The sequence below is a fragment of the Glandiceps talaboti genome, chromosome 13 (genome assembly GCF_964340395.1).
Source record: "Glandiceps talaboti chromosome 13, keGlaTala1.1, whole genome shotgun sequence".
Taxonomy (NCBI): Eukaryota; Metazoa; Hemichordata; class Enteropneusta; family Spengelidae; genus Glandiceps; species Glandiceps talaboti.
The window spans coordinates 3133616-3151127 of NC_135561.1; the positions used below are offsets into that span (position 1 = coordinate 3133616).

General features: G+C 35.6%; 3 protein-coding genes across 6 annotated transcripts in view; 2 read left to right on the plus strand and 1 right to left on the minus strand.

Annotated features, from left to right (window-relative positions):
- Positions 1-4917, plus strand: part of LOC144444507 (glycine receptor subunit alpha-4-like) — a 67078-nt gene extending 62161 nt beyond the window's left edge. Inside the window, exons 7-10 of the mRNA XM_078133943.1 lie at positions 1149-1283; positions 2106-2335; positions 3680-3865; positions 4225-4917. Of these exons, the coding sequence (XP_077990069.1) occupies positions 1149-1283; positions 2106-2335; positions 3680-3865; positions 4225-4530 (857 nt within the window). The 3' untranslated portion in view covers positions 4531-4917. The remainder of the gene's footprint in view (positions 1-1148; positions 1284-2105; positions 2336-3679; positions 3866-4224) is intronic.
- The window catches only part of LOC144444508 (small ribosomal subunit protein eS8-like), a 141621-nt gene that overhangs the window by 21361 nt on the left and 102748 nt on the right, over positions 1-17512 (plus strand). The window lies entirely within an intron of this gene.
- LOC144444505 (rho GTPase-activating protein 18-like) overlaps positions 16600-17512 on the minus strand; it is a 34730-nt gene continuing 33817 nt past the window's right edge. For all 4 annotated transcript variants that reach the window (XM_078133939.1, XM_078133940.1, XM_078133942.1 and 1 more), the window contains one exon: positions 16600-16933. In XM_078133939.1, the coding sequence (XP_077990065.1) occupies positions 16839-16933 (95 nt within the window). In that variant the 3' untranslated portion in view covers positions 16600-16838. The remainder of the gene's footprint in view (positions 16934-17512) is intronic.

Here is a 17512-nt window from a genome sequence, read left to right on the forward strand (position 1 = left end):
CAGACAGACAGACAGGAGAAATAAATAAAACAAAAGGTCTTCATGTGGCTTACATCCAGCAATGAAATTTAGATTATTAATACCTATATTAGCACATTGCTATTTACTGTACAGGTTTTAAATGTGCTATCGACCTGAAAGCATGAAACGTCTATGGTAATCACACTATCTTCCTAATTTCATTCGTCAAAGGAAAGTCTCATTTATTGTAAGCTGGGTGTACATTGTGTACCTTTGATATTTCATTTAGTTCAGTTATATTAGTACTTGCATGTGAAGGGACAAGTGAACTTCAAACATCAATACTCGGCCATTGCCGATGTGTTCAGTCGCCCATATTGTAAAATAGACAACAGTAAATTAGACGTACCAAATAGATGCCACGACATAATTTACAATTCTTGTTACACAATGCATAAAACACGTTAAGGAGCCTTCAGTGAATTATCTGATACTTGTGGTCTGAGGAGAAGAGCAGGTCTTACAGTAGTAAAGTGGAAACAAAGTGGCAAGATACAGGGGGCAGCAATATGGTGGGGTTGACCTCAGTCCTGGTCGTCAGTTGTGAAATCATCTAATCTTTGGGAGTTCTGGACTTCAGCTCAGTCAATTAGATCCATATACACACATGTATTCAATATATTCAACACATACTCACTGTGGTGATAATAGTGGGAAACAACAAATGCCTTTAAAAACTATATATGTGATGGGATCTTACCACAGATGCCTATCTCTAGTGGGATTCGTTCTCAGGATCTCCCGACTACTACAATTACGCCACAGGGATGCGGTGTTAAGAATGTTTTGTCATTGAAATATTTGAACAGGGGGATGATCATATTTTAGGGAATGGAAATTGGGGGAGGGAGGTACACCTTTTAGCACAACGGACAAGGGGGGATCACATTTTATGCCTCAGACTGGACTTGGTTTTCCCCGGCCCTTCGCCCTTGTAATTTCTATAGGCTCCCTTACCTTGGACCTTTGGGGTCACTTTATCACAAAGAAAATTTTGACCTCTGTAACACATAAAGTTTTTGCCAGCTTCGTCAACAATTCTGTATGGAGTTATATACATCATGTAAATTACATTATTAATTTATGCAAAGGCTGACCTCCTTGCTGCTCTATTTCCCCTACTATAGATTCGTATACAACCTCAGCTATGAAACTTCAGTGGTTCAATGAAAGCCCAATCACAGTTGACAAAGAGGTAGTGTTACCACAGTACAAAATTATCAACGTGAAATGGGTAGAAATTACTAGGCCGTACAGTACAGGTAAGGATAAGCACTTTAGTACATATATACCCCTTATAGATTTATTGGATCTTCAACAGGGCTGTGATAGGGCAGGTACATATGTAGCCAACAACGCCTGTGCTGGCAAATGGCTTCAGACCTGTGATAGTCCTGTTCCAGACCTGTGGATATCTAGTTGTGTACAGCACAGGGGATAACACATGAACAATAAAATACATATATGCGTCAGACTGACCAATTGCAACAAAAGTTACAAAACTACAATTAAAATAACATACACACGCGCGCGCACTGTCTCAATGCCTCTGTCTTTCAACCTCTCAACCTCAAACACACACACACACACACACACACACACACACAGATCTAGACACACAAATACACACATCCACATATAGATCTTGAAACACACACACACAATGTGTGTATATATATATCCTCTATCTATCTATCAGTCTATCTATCTATCTATCTATCTATCTATATATCCATATATCTATCCGATCTCCCCACTTGTCCCCCTCTCGACTAAAGCCTTATTTGTCTTTCTCTGTTTTCATTTCTCCATGTGCCACTTGATGTAAAAAAAGAATAAATAAAATAAAACAAATGTGTTCATATTATGCAAATAATGACTATGGGGAAAGGTGACGGACCTGGCAATATATATTTAGATACAGACGACCTTGTCATCAGCAATACATCAGGTGTACATAATGTACATGAATTATTATATAATACACTGGACATATATGCAAATTAATTAGGTTTTCATAATACACTGGGCATATATGTAAATTATTGTGTTGTCAGTCAATTTTTCTTCTTCTATCTTTACAGGGAATTACTCGCATTTAATAGGAACCTTTTATTTGAAGAGAGAGCTTGGATTCTATATGTTACAAGCCTATGTTCCTAGTATTTTACTTGTTATTTTATCATGGTTTTCTTTATGGATGGAGCCGACTGCAGCGCCAGCTAGAGTCGCATTAGGAATCACCACCGTTCTGGCGTTGGTCACACAGAGTACATGGATGAGAAGTCAATTACCCAAAATTGCATATGCAACAGTAAGTTGCGGGTGGAGATTTAGTAATTATCCATAATATGCATTACCTGGCTTGTGCCTCGATATCGTGTATCCAATACGCACTACTATAATTAGTTATTGAAGTAAGTCAAACTAACATGTGTTTGACTCAAAACCAAGCTTTCACTCAAGAATAAATTTAAACTTGTCATTACAATACTGGTGGATAAAATCGGCCACTAATTTACAGGTACAGCGTCTTCATTTAAGTAATTGAACCAATTTTAGGGAATACATCTTTGGTTGCTTAGTGAAAAAATGTGATCAGTTGCAGTAGGTTTATAACATATATTGTGTCACTATAATTCCACATTCAATCAATCAAGTCAGTTTTTGGCTTCATTGAACCTGAGGGCAATGCGATTGTCAAACAACGTGCAAGTATAGTGATGAGATATTTAACAGGGTGTTTTTTCCTACAAGATGACTGGTATCTGATACGAACAAGAATTCTGCATTGCTGATTTTACGACATACTAAATACATTTTAGTACATAGTTTACAATATTAGGCGGAGGCCTTCAAGTATACACTTCACTTTATAGTAGCTCATTAAGTACATCTGTCAGCCACAAGTATCTCTAATCTGTAGATAATCGAATTATATATGCTCTTCCAAAATTCCCTAGCAACTGTTTTCAGAAGAATTACAGAAGAATTCAAAAGCATTTCCATCTTATCAGAATGGTATTCATAAATGTTGCTTCTATAATTGTTTGCAAAAAATGCACGTGTTCCAGCTGTTCATTTTCCTTGGAAAGCTTAATAAAGGAATGTCGTGGATTCAATGACGATAAATTAACTATAGTATGTATGCATGTATTCGGAACATACATGTAGCAATAATACTTGGTTTATCTGCAGACCCTGGAATGAAAAGGCCAACGATCTATAGTTTATCGACCGTTCTCAATGTTGTTCTTTTACGAGACATGTCGTTGAAAGGCCAGTCGCACCTGTGATCTTCGAGTGGTTCATCGCATTTTTAAAAAAATAAGAATGCTTCGTAGTCCAACATGTGTTGTATTAAGTATTTGATGAATTGAGGGAAGTGTGTGGGTGGGGGGGGGGCAATTGGTGACCTCTGAGGTATGCAAAACCCTACTTGTCGTGCAAACAATTATTGTGGTCACAGTTTCGTCTTCAACATCTTACGTAGTAGTAACATATACTTATTTCCTCAAGACAGTTCATTATATAACAATACATTTGCCTACCAAAATGGCAAGTCAGGTTGCAAAAGTTAGTTATAACAAAGTTCCTAAAGTCACATAATAGATTTGTGATTATTGATGCGACCTCAATGTTTGTTTATTTCCTACAGGCTATTGACATATGGATGGTCACGTGTCAAGTGTTTGTGTTTACAGCGTTGTTGCAATTCGCCATTGTGTATTATCTTAGTGTGCTACATCGAGCCACTACTACTGCAGCACAGAGAAGAAAGAAGAGTTTAGCGGTCAATGGTACAATTCAACAAACAACAAACTACAAAGAATTGTCAAGTCCAGTAAGTTTGCCACATGTCATCCTTCGGAATAGTAATATGTTGTACTTCCCATATTCTAGAATCTAAAGTAATGAGCATTTTCAAAATTAATTTGGTAATGTTTTATTCTCCTGTGGTGTTAAACAGGTGTGATCTAACAGTTATATGACAGTTATATGTCGCCTGTTTTGCGCATGTGATGTAATAGAAAATGTGTGAATATTGCATAACTGCTTACAAGGTCTTAATCTGTGTTTCCCATTATTCTTTTTCAAGTAGTGAAATATAAGAAAGGTATTCTGTTTGATTAAAACTCCAAAATATATAGCGATTTCCCATCAATATGACCACTTTAACTTTGAAAGTATTCATGTCACCAGGAATCAAAACGATGGATAACCAGGTCCTCCAGCCTAAGCAATGTGAAAAACGACTGTGAGTACATGGAGATTTCTTTACGTAGAGCTGGACGAGACAGAGAAAACAACGATTGGGACAATCTGGCATCAACTTCGACCAACAATAGCGGCAACGGCAAGACTATCACGAGGAGAGATTATGGAAGAATGAGCGCCAACTTTGACCGCTATAGTCGTGTGATTTTTCCTATTCTTTTTCTTATTTTCAATTCGTTCTATTGGTATAAGTTTCTTATAAATATACCAGAAGCTGACGTCAGCGAATAATGGTTGATAAATACCAGAGGAATCATACATGTACGTTGCCTTCTCTGGGAGGGCAAGCCTTACAGTTACTATCGCAATAAGTTTTTGCTTTGATAAGTGTACCCTATTGTTGTCAGAAACGAACTGCTAAATATGACACAAGCTTCCGTGATATGGTGACACTGTATAAAGGACAAAGCACACACCATACAATGACTAGTCGTTGTCGGTAATTGTACCATGAGTCTATTCTGCTAGTATTACGTGTACCTTTTTTAGGTTGTAAATATGTTCCTGTATTTTGAACCGTTCAAGTTAACCGACTTCATTTGTAAAAAAAAAAATACTAAATAAAGATATGCTTAATTGTTTGCATTTATATTCATATATGATACCAATAAAATATTTACCAAGGCTTGTATTTAAAATACCAGTGTATGAATTGTCGGTTGCTATGTTTACGATTTGTCTGTTGCTATGTGTACGGATTGTCTGTGTACCGATGTTTTGTTGCTATGTGTACGAATTGTCTGGTGCTATGTGTACGGATCTGTAGACGTTGTCTAGTGCTATAAAGTGTCAATGTTGCGATGTGGTATTTCTAATTCGGTAATTATCTTCGACACATTGGAGTTTTGAGCCTCAACAGGCACGTGATAGCATTATGTATATTTTTGAATGTTTCTGTTATGTAGATGAGTTAATGTTGCTAGTTTTGTTCTGCTCGCGCGCAGCCCTAAGTCTTTTGTAACATCACACTGTAGAGCACTACCATCTGTAGGCTTTCAACAGGTGATAATTAGCGTGACCCGTCGTCTTATCATATTTTACGGTACAGCGCCATCTCTGGTAAGATAGAATAAGCAAGTGTCTAGACCTACGATATAATCTACAGTCATGGCGGCTGTGACGACACTTGTCCACGAACAGAGCATTTTTTCATGACGGGAGTTATTCAAGTAGGGGGCTAAGAACATGCCAGTTGTGTAGAGAAGCTGGGAAAGGGTTTGTTACCAGGAATCCAATAAACAAGAAGATAGAGAGGAGGTAAAGGAGAAGCAGAGACAGATGAAGAAGACATTTGTTTTCCTTTTTTTTGCGTTTTATTTTAAATTGACCGCCCGACCGACCGACCGACCCATAGTTGCTATGAAGAAGTAATGAGAAACATAAAAAATAGGGCCACTCATATGGAAACGGCTAGCTGTTTTCAGACAAGCCGTTCTACGCACAGCTTTTGTGTACTCAATGATGCATAATACCAGCAAAGTTGACGATGGAGAATGTTGTGTTATTTTAGATTTGACATATTGTAAGATGTGATGACAGGGTAACGCCATCATATAAATCAAATGTGTTTGTTGGCTGTCATCAAACAGAAATAATATTTAGTTACCAGTAGTCATACATCAATTCTATTGTTGATGGTAATATTTCATTTCGAGCAACCGGTATTTGTTTAAGATGATTTTAGGTTGAAAATCGAAAGTCTGTGTTCCTCAATATAAAAGACCCATGTAGTCGATCAGTGAAACTAGAACCGTATATTTTATCAATTAAAAATAAAGTCATTGTATTTTTAGATTTGCGCAAACCTTCGAGCATTTGCTGGCTTGGTGTTGTGGGCGACTGCTATATCACCATATCCCGAGGTCTTCAAACAAGACCCCCTATCTGCGTTCGGATAGTTGCCGAACAAAACGGATGACGGTACTAGTGTTGTCAAAAGCCTTCGATAGCGACCTGTGGTTGCTTTATATAACAGAATTGCCCAAGGGTTTAGCAGCTACACTACATATCCCACATTCATTGGGGGGGGGGGCGTATTTGCTGGCCTGGGCTTGCTGCTGCCGACGGTGAGAGACTCCTATGTCACCTTACTCAGTACATTATCAAAACGCCGACCTCGACCTTTAGTGTTTGTCACATCTAGAATAACATCAGTCGCTTGGAAGATATTTTGAGTTTGCCATTCACTTTTAGTTTTTTAAGGACTATGTTGTCCTCAACTTTTTATGTTTACTAGCTACTAGCTGTCCAGCAAAGTTTACGCGTTCACCCGACTATTTCACAATTACTCATGATCACTCCAGTTATCATTTCAGTTTTCTGTTGGGGTTTTCAAATAAAGAATGACTTGAGCAAGTCTAGATCACTTGACATGACATCACATGACATCACATCACATCACATCATCATATCACATCACATCACATCACATCACATCACATTACATCACATCACATCACATCAAATCACATCACATCACATCACATTACATTACATTACATTAATACATCACATCACATCACATCACATCACATCACATCACATCGTAAACTGGTAAAGTAAAAATTAAGCACATGCAAAAAAATTCTCAAACTGGGACCATAATTTGTATGCTCATTTAGATATGAAACACTAATTTATACGGGTAACAGCAGTACAGACAGTGACATTTTACTATTTATAGTTTGCAATGACGCGACGATGTGTAAACTATAACGTTGGGGGCGTTCCACTTCAAGTGAGCGATTTCTCTTGCTCGATAATAACGATGTCGATGAATGATTGATTTCTCGCGTGGGTAGAATTCGGTCAATTAGCATATGCAACTATTTCTATCAGAAGCAATACAATTACAAATTAATTTCAATCGTGACACACCAAGGCCTATATTGTGCAATTAATGAGGTAAACACGCAGATTATAATTATTAAGGAGATTTATAAGTTAGGATGCGAAAAAACAACATTTTGCCCAGTATTTAATTAACGTTATATTACACATTTATTATCTATTCATTTTATATGTTTATTTATTTATTTATTTATTTATTTATTTATTTATTTATTTATTTATTTATTTATTTTTATTTATTTATTTATTTATTTATTTATTTATTTATTTTTATTTTATCTATCTATTTATTCATTTGTTTGTTTGTTTGTTTGTTTGTTTTATTTATAAATGTATTTGTCTGTGTTTTTATTTATTTATTTAAGAGACACTTTTCAGTACACAACACGATTCTGCCTATAAACTCTGTTGCAAGATATACAAACCATAGATGGACAAAATCAAGCAAAAAGATCAGGGTCGAGGTAGTAATTAGCAATGATAAAGGACTTATCGTGCAGTAAATACACCACATTTATATACGTTTAGGGCGTTAGGATTCTGGTTAGGGTCCTGGTTAGGATTCTGGTTTGGGTCCTGGTTATGGTTGTGGCTAGGGTCCTGGTTAGCGTTGTGGTGGTATATATATATATATATATATATATATATATATATATATATATATATATATATATATATATATATATATATATATATATATATATATATATATATATACATACATACAGGTTGTATATATATATAATACTATACTATACTACACAACACTACAGTAACTAATGGATATACAATATCATGTCTGGTAGTGCAGATTTTTTTCTATTCGATAAGGCGTGCAGGAACACAACCTAAAGGGTTTGCCCTTACGGAAGACATTCAGTTTACATCTTGCTTGTTACTGTACTACACTGAGAAAATTTACACTACATTGATGAACATGTTTTCACACAGTGCTATCCTAGTACGGATAAAAACTATACTGTCAAGAAATAAAAAAGAAAGTTTAAACGGAATTCCATCGCTGGGGGCGCTAACCTATTTAAAACTGTAGCACATTGACCCAAGATAAGAAGCCACGTCACTGTACATGTATTGTTCTGGGGTACCAGCACAAATCAATAATCCATTATAATGACTGGAAATGCATGGAGTGTCTTCTTACAGCAAACCGCCACTTACTCGGCGTAAAGTGAGTAGAACCAAAATGGCAAAATCGGAGGAAAGTGGACACGACTCCCAGCAAGTCAGCTGCCGACGTATGGTGTGTGGAACCGGTTTCAGTGTGACCCTGTTCGTCATTATCATAACTATGTTCTATCTTGATAGTTCAGTGACATCATCCAGGCCAAAACTTATTCAAATGGTAAGCTATTATCTGTACTATAGTACTTAGTAGTATAGTTAGGGGAAATTTGAATTTGACAATGACGGTTCATTCATTTATAGCTAGTTTGTTCAGCGATAATGCCAATAGATTTATGTAGATCACGTATTGAATTACGGAATGAGAATGCAGACGAGCACTTCGATCGTAAGATACACTGTGTGCATTTGTCATCATGAAGTGACGTAGCTGCAATAATTGTAGCGTTTTGCTGCGATTTTGAGGGTTTTTCCCCTGTTTTGGTGTTTAACCCGCACCTACCCAAAACTTAAAAAGTCACCAACACAGACGAAAAAACCCTCAAAATCGCAGCAAAACGCTACAATTATTGCATCTAGAAGTGACGAAACAATAAGTTCAGAGTTCAATCGAATGAATGGATGTATGTTTCAAAGTCCATTTCACTTGACATAACCGTGCATCTAGGTTGCAAGACAACAAGTATATGTAATAACGCTAACTCCAGTGAAAATTCATGGTAGTTGTATTTCTGTGGATGGTTCCCTTAATGATTGCTTTTAAAAGCTAAGATTGGCTAAGATTAATACTTGTATTGATTCACACACGTGTATACACGTACAAAATTTGGTACAGTCCTGCTTGCAGACAGAGTTACATGTAATAATGGGACTAGGTTGTGACATTGTAGTCAGACTCGAGTCCAAACTTACTCCGTCTGCTAGCAGGACTGACTTTGGTATAAATGTACGTGGGCTGCTAGTGCTACTCAGCCAAACACATCTTCATATCATAGCATCGCATATTCCCACTGGGATTTTTCCACTTTGTCAATCGCACTAGTTCACTATAAAATCGCAATGCATATTGGTAGACGAATCTGATATTAAATCTAAGTGTCTAAATATTCAAAGTTTGGTGGAAAACACGGCGTGAGACATCGGAACTTTTCCTGTTGTTTCCTCGTGTTTGCTTTTAATACGAATGGACTCGACTCGCCAGGTCATTTAGAGTATAGAGTTTACTTCGGGTATTCAAATACAAAGATGATTATTCAAGTGGTTGAATTTTAACATCTGGTCTTTTGTCACATATATAGGTGCATTGTCATTTAATGTATTTATCAGCAATATGCTAGGTTCCCATGCCACTCTATCAAATTGTACAAAATCGTGTAATGTAACACCATACGTTTACCTTATGTATTTACGTATGTGGACGTACGAATACTAATTGCGATCAAGCATGTAACAAAAAATGTAGTACTTTCTATATCCAACATGTTTGTCCCATTATCACAATTTTATCCAAACTGATGTAGGAAAATACGACTCCACTCCCGGAACAAAAATATAAATCGAAAACAAACGACAATATACGAAGGAAATGGAGGCACATACCAAGCGTCGAGCCGTACTCCGACATCAGATTTAAATTGGTTTTATGTTGCCGTTTTCTTTTTTCCTAGAAAAATAAGAGAGGGAACGAAACAATGGCGAAAGTTCGAGATATATGGACTATCTAAATAATAAATATATGTTGTTGTTGTTGTTGTTGTTGTTGTTGTTGTTGTTGTTGTTGTTGTTGTTGTTAATATGCATGAATTGAACGTTATCCAAAATGACGATTGTCAGTAAATACCATACATATTGGAAATTGACAGCAATTAATCGCCCACTTTCTTTGATACGTCATCAGGTCACCGTATTATATATAACATTAGCTCGTCCCCATAGATACAATTACGTACATTGTATGGCAATTTGTATATAGGTAGGTCGCTTATTTGCGTTTCCAGGCCCCCGGTACGTCCCATTTGCAAAAAAGTTACACGTCGAAATGTTAGTCAAGACTATTAATTACATATATATAAACCTTATAGTGTATATACATCATGAAACCAAGTTGATGAATCTCTTTAGATCTATTAAGTACACACATGTACAAACGTAATATACAAAAGTTGAAAGTACAACATAAACGTATACATGAAAGTAAATAATTCCAAATAAAGTGTTCATGTATACAGACTCGGCAGTTATTAGACAAAGTCTCTTCAAGTTATGGCTCTGAAAAGTCGAAAAAATATACATTGACAAGTTTCTAATGACAACGTCATTCTTGGAGTGCGTTATGACAATGTGTACCCGTCATGCTATGCGCGTTCGACGGAATGATAGAAAATAGATACGGATGTGATAAACCTTTCTCTAAACATACTCATCAACTAACCAACCCAATATTTCTTGAATCTGAAAAAAATAATTAAAAAGCATCCATGCAGGCTCATAAAAACACAACACTGACTGATGGTATTTAAGGCTATGACCTGAAAAGCGCCCGAGTGTGTGGGCGGTCGTATAAAGCTGAAATGGAGACATTGTGAATTAATAATCCAGTGTCTTTCTGACTTCAGTTGACATTTGTAATGTATCCAGAATCATAAATAATGATAGAAGAATGATAAAAGTATCTATGAGTATGGTGGTGACCAGAAAGCATCGCCAACATTGTGCATACACACTTACTTACCATAACTTGCCTTTTTACCCGATCAACCACCCCATCACTTTTGGAAATTACGATCAAAATCAAGTTTTTAACGCTTTGGAATTCGCCCGCCCTTAACATACACATTCAGACAGACGCAGACGTACCCCCCCCCCCACACACACACACAAACACACTCTCTCTCTCCCTCCCTCTCTCTCTCTCTCTCTCTCTCTCTCTCTATCTATCTCTCTCTCTCTCTCAGATCGCATAAATATTTACTTCGCGAAATATGAATCGTATGGCATTACAGGTAGCCTGTTTGTCTTAAAAGTGAAATTATACTGTTTATCTATTTTGAAACTATATTTTTCTTCACAGGTACGAACAAACAGCGATATAAAGAAACACAAAGAAACGAGCCACCAACTTATTAAATTCACCCATGAAGAATTACTCAACGTAACACTGAAACTCCATAATGTGACTGGAAGTTCGACGAACCGAGGCAAAGAGTTTGGTAGGCTCAAACCGAGGAAAGATTTTGTGGTTCCCAACATTGCACACTTTATCTGGTTCACATGTCACCCATTCCTGTTTGAGAATTTGATTAGTTTATTGAGTGTACACAGAGTAATGAAAGCAGATAAGATTTATTTTCATACAGACTGTGAACCAGAGGGAATGTGGTGGAAACAAGCCATAGAGTTTATACCTACATTGAATATCGTAACCAGGGAACCTCCAAAGACAATATTCAACAAAGAAATCAACCCAGAACATGCCATTGACATTGCTCGTATACAAATACTTGTTGAAGGGGGAGGCGTATATTTTCACCCGGAGACGTACGTCGTTGCTCCGCTGGAACCACTTCGCTACTATGACTTCGTAATTGGTCGGATGGATGAACAAGTCCTTAGTAGCGATATCATGCTTGCCAATAAGGATTCCGAATTCCTCAAACTTTACCATGAAAGTTACAAAGGATACAAAAGACACTGCAAACACTGTAATTTAAAGGAACGCCTTACTAATCTCGCCATAGAAAACAATAATCTGTTACACATCGAACCGCAGAGTATTGCTAAACCTTCAGAATCACAATGGGGGAAGTTGTTTCTAGAAAAATACGACTGGGACAAGACTCATTTCACTGTGCGTGCATATTGTCAGAAATACAGGAAGAGTGGTATTAACCGGAACATTACGGAAGACAGTATCATGAATATGAAATATGCCTTCGGTGAAATATGTCGGTATATTTATTATGGAAGTAAGGATCTCATTAAATGATGCGTTATTAAAATGTTTTTTAGATTAAATTAACTTAAGAAATCATGAAAAGTGTCAAATTTGTGGATTTTATTAAAAAGATGTCAGTATGTCATGAATTGAAACACACAATCTGATGATACAGTGATTTTACTGAGCGAGCTCCACTAGCTGCAACATTTTTTGCCGTTTTGTTATATGTATACAGTAACAACTTACTCATATAATACCGTACGCCCTGAACAGTATTGAATCACCTGGTAAATGTATTCGTGTATCTGTACACACAATATGGAACAATAAATTAGTTTTGGGTCCGCACCCAAAAATCAACGCCCACTGCAATAACGATTTTGTCTGATTACTGTACTACTTATGAACAAAATCGCCCTCTAACATATGAAATGTCGTATTATTCATATTTCAACTATTTTTAGTGAATATATTGTTGGTTGTCCTATCGAAAAAAATTACCCCAGTTACAATATGACGCCCAATGAACCATCGAGCAGGTGTTTTTGCAAATAAACAGACAAACAAACAAACAAACATGTGCACACAAAGCTCTATACGATGCGTTACAATAACTATAAATACATGTCATAGCTAGCTAGACAATTGCAATGACTTGAATTCTGAATTTATTCCAGACAGTACATTAAGATCCCGGCCCCGGTCATACTTCCTGGCCGTGTATGCCCGTCGCGTTATTTTTACAGCAAGAAAATCTTCAACACAATAACCACTCCCAATGTCTGGTTGGTTAATATGTTTATTACACTTACATATATTTTGTAAAAAATACTCCAATAATTACAGCTTAACTTCAAAAATAAAACATACATGACGACATATCTTCACTAATGAAAAGGAAACAAAGTCGTCTCCATTTGGCACAGCTTTCTTTCTGTACTCTTTCTATATAAACTAGACTTTTTGTCATAAAATACATACAATTACATGTATAAGTCCATCTATCACTTCTTCAAAATCACAAATTGAGAAAGTTTCTTATCGCATTTCAGAAGAGATTTCATTCAATACCCTTCCATAAATCATGTGGTTTAATCATTACGAGACAATTAATACAGTTACTCTACTCTAGCAAGTCACAACTCTGACGCCATCACCAACTTCTACGTGTCAAGTTCATGTATGAATATTACAAAGACACAACTCAAAAGTGAACTTTTTTTACCAAGTTACTTTTCGCTTAGAGAAACAACGCTTCGTTTTACTTACTACAATAACAATGAATGACAAAAACTTCTAGACGCTGTTCCTCCAAACATGGTTATAATTCGTTTGATGTGCGATTTCTATCACGTTCATCAGTAGAAAAGTAAATCTTTGTCGTCCCCCCCCCTCACCCACTTCCAATCTGTCAACACCCCCCCCCCAAATCTCTGTGAAAATCTACTCAAAGTAGTTATATCACCGTGACAAAGTACTATCACACCAAAGTTACTATACAGTTTCAATTAGGCAGCACGGCGGTGTTTTTTACTACCAAACCAGAGTGACAATAGAGTTTCAATTTGGCATCATGCAGGTAAGGATGAATCAAGAAAGTTTTAAACACAAAACTGTTTATTTGTGTCCATAGTGAGAGAAAGTATAACATTTCATGTGCGCTATCAGTGATTGTATTTGAGTGTAATTTGTAAAAAAAAAGATAAAAAGTTGTGCATGTGTTATCAATTAAGAAAAACATTGTGTTGCCTGATTGTAACTCGATAGTCACCTTGGTGTGGTAGTATGAGGACATTTCAGAAAACTGAGAGTTGAAAACTTTTCATTAGAGTCGATAACTCATTATAGCCAGTGGTACATTCACCAGTATATTCCAAATACTAGCATTGGTAAAAATAATATCTACGATACATAATTATAATATTACAAATGATGTCCTGAATACAAGTCAAGTCTCCGACATTGAAATTCATTTACTTCATGTTTGGACCAAGAGATTGCACATACAGTAAGGAATGAATCCCTGAAATAAATGTCACAAAAAATATATATCATAGAAATATTAAAATAATGCTCCTAATATGAGTAAAAAGACTAGGTTATGAAGGTATTTGTTACTGGCAAGTAGTCTAACTGGACAGAATAAATGAAGACATAGAAACAATTCTACATAGAACAAGTAAAATGATATTTTTTTAAGTTTGAAAATATTTTGTGTATTGCAAGTAAAATATGATATACCGAGAGTTTGAATTTGAAAGTATAGTATAAGTGAAATGCTATATAGTAGGTGTATGAAGTAGATAATTTTGAAAAAGTAACAATGCAATATCATATGCAAACTTATTAGTCACATAGTTGTCAAGTCTAAACCTAAAAATGGATCAAAGTCCTGTTAAAGTACAAGTAACTAGGCAATAAAAAAGATACCCGGACTACAAACATTGGACTCTAACGCATGGACTCTCTGCATCAAAACTTGGGCAAGGCCTGGGATTACCCAAATCTTGGAAAAGGCCTGGGATTATCCAAATCTTGGAAAAGGCCTGGGATTACCCAAACCTTAGGAAAGGCCTGGGATTACCCAAACTTTGGGAAAGGCCTGGGATTACCCAAACTTTGGGAAAGGCCTGGGATTACCCAAACCTCGGGAAAGCCCTGGGATTACGCAAACCTTTAGCAAGACTTGGGGATGGTTTGGTGCAAATACATCCTGAAAAAATACTTTCACACTATGTGAGAAGCCATTGGAGCAGAATGTCACTGTTTGTTTGTTTGGTAGGGCTACATTTCAAGTGAGCTAATCACTGGAATGTAAAATGTTTAGAAAATTCCGGGAAAATAATGCATAATTCATAGTTTGTTGATTTTATGTCTTAATTGTTTGCCTTTTAGTACCTTTTCAAAGCTGTTATGAAAACTGTAAAACTAAAAGAGAGTAACATATAGCAAAATGACATTACAACTCACAGTGAAATCTTGATTGACTTTTCAATGACAAAGAAAGTTGACATAGAGTATTTATTAGACACTCAATGTGCCACATAAATTACATCAGCACATGGTCTTTGGCAACAAATTAGTTCATTGTTACAGCATAGCACCACAATGAAATAACTATCAAAATATTATTAACCCTGGTTTTTCCTCTTCACTCATTGCAAAATAACAAATATCTCAGTTGATACATGTACAGTATAATCTGATTACATATATGGTATAACATGCCTTGTCAGAATCTGGCACTGATGTTGTGTTTACTTCCATCACTTACAACAAATTCATCAAAACATTTATACAATGTTGCATTTCTGCAACTGCTTGATGCATTGACTTACTATTCTGTTTGTATATGTCATATTAATAGCAGATTTACTACGAGTTGTATATCATATTCATCAAAGACTTGTTATTCTGTTATGATGTCACATTCAGAAAAGTTATTCTGCTATGACATCATATTCTTTAAAGACTTGTTATTCTGCTATGACATCATATTCATCAAATTCAGAAAAGTTATTCTGCTATGACATCATATTCATCAAATTCAGAAAAATTATTCTGCTATGACATCATATTCATCAAATTCAGAAAAGTTCTTCTGCTATGACATCATATTCATCAAATTCAGAAAAATTATTCTGCTATGACATCATATTCATCAAAGACCTGTTATTCTGTTATGGTGTCACATTCAGAAAAGTTATTCTGCTATGACATCATATTTGGCATAGACTAGCTATTTGAGAGCTATATTGAGAATATACTCACTCACTATTAAGCAATTATCTAAGGTAAATTTGAGTATATTCTGTGTATCATAATGTTGACACTGTGTATGAAAAAGTCCTTGGTCTCAACATTTTATCAAATGTAAATTACATGAATAATAATAATAATAATAATAATAATAACAAAAATAATAATAATAACAATGTTATGATGTTATAATTCAGAAAGGTTGAGCTATTATGACATCATTCTTGGCACAGCCTTATTCTTCATAATCTTTTTTATGAAGCTGTGTTAATTTGTTACCATGGCAACAAACAAAGGTCACTGGACATGTTTTGAAATAAACCAATATAATTACTTCCTGGTATACATAACATTAAATGTGGACATTACATGGCCTCTATACACCTACACAAGTATTATTATGAAAAAGATTGCATTTGATGGTATTAGAATCAACTATCCATCAAACACATACATATATACTAGTATATACATATGAGTACACATCTGTACACAACCATGCTAACTATACATAACACTTATACATGTGTATACGTACACATGTACACACATACATACATACATACATACATACATACATACATACATACATACATACATACATACATACATCCAAACACACACACACTATACATATACATACATACTTCACACATACAGACAAAAATATAAATAGTGACTATAATACAAATTTGGGAGTAAGCAAGTGACAGTTAATTAAACTGTCTTTTGTGTAATACCAAGCTGACACATTTGTAATACTGTCCAATTACACTATGTCATATAATTGTTATAAATGTCATCACTTGACATTCATGTCTTTCCCACGATAGGAGATAAAATCCTGAATTCAGCATTCTGGTTTTCTCCTAATAATCCATTCTGTATATGGATTCACTTTCTGTAATTCCAGTAAGCTTGTCATATGGTCTAGACATCTTTCACCTGAAAAGATACAACAAAAAGTAAAAATTATGGCATCACAGAAACTATGAAATGAAATGTATTCATTACATATGTACCACTGTGTACATACGTTGATGTACAGTCAGAAATAAAACCGGTATTTTCACTGTTGGCTATGCAAATGAGATAAAATACATCCTAATGCACTGAAAACCAATTCCTGATGAAAACAAGTAAATAAATTCATTTGTTTTTAAGCACATACACGCCTTTCAGGTTGTTTCACACTTTCTGAACAATTTTTTGTTGGTTCATAAAGTATTTCACTATTTTTCTTGATCATCGCTAGTTCTGAAGTATCAAATAACTATGCAAATTAGTCGCTTACCTATCACATAACTATGCAAATTAGTTAGGTATTTTCACTGCAAACAAGTAAACAACAACTTCAACTACTTTCCATATGTAAACATAATCGATCTTGGTGGTTACTTTATATGTATGAAAGGTATCTGGTATTTTAAACTTGTGATTCGGTTTATTCTGCTGTATTTTCACAAGCAACAGCGAGCGAAAATCCAGCAGCAGAATAAACTGAATCACTCATGAAAAGAACTT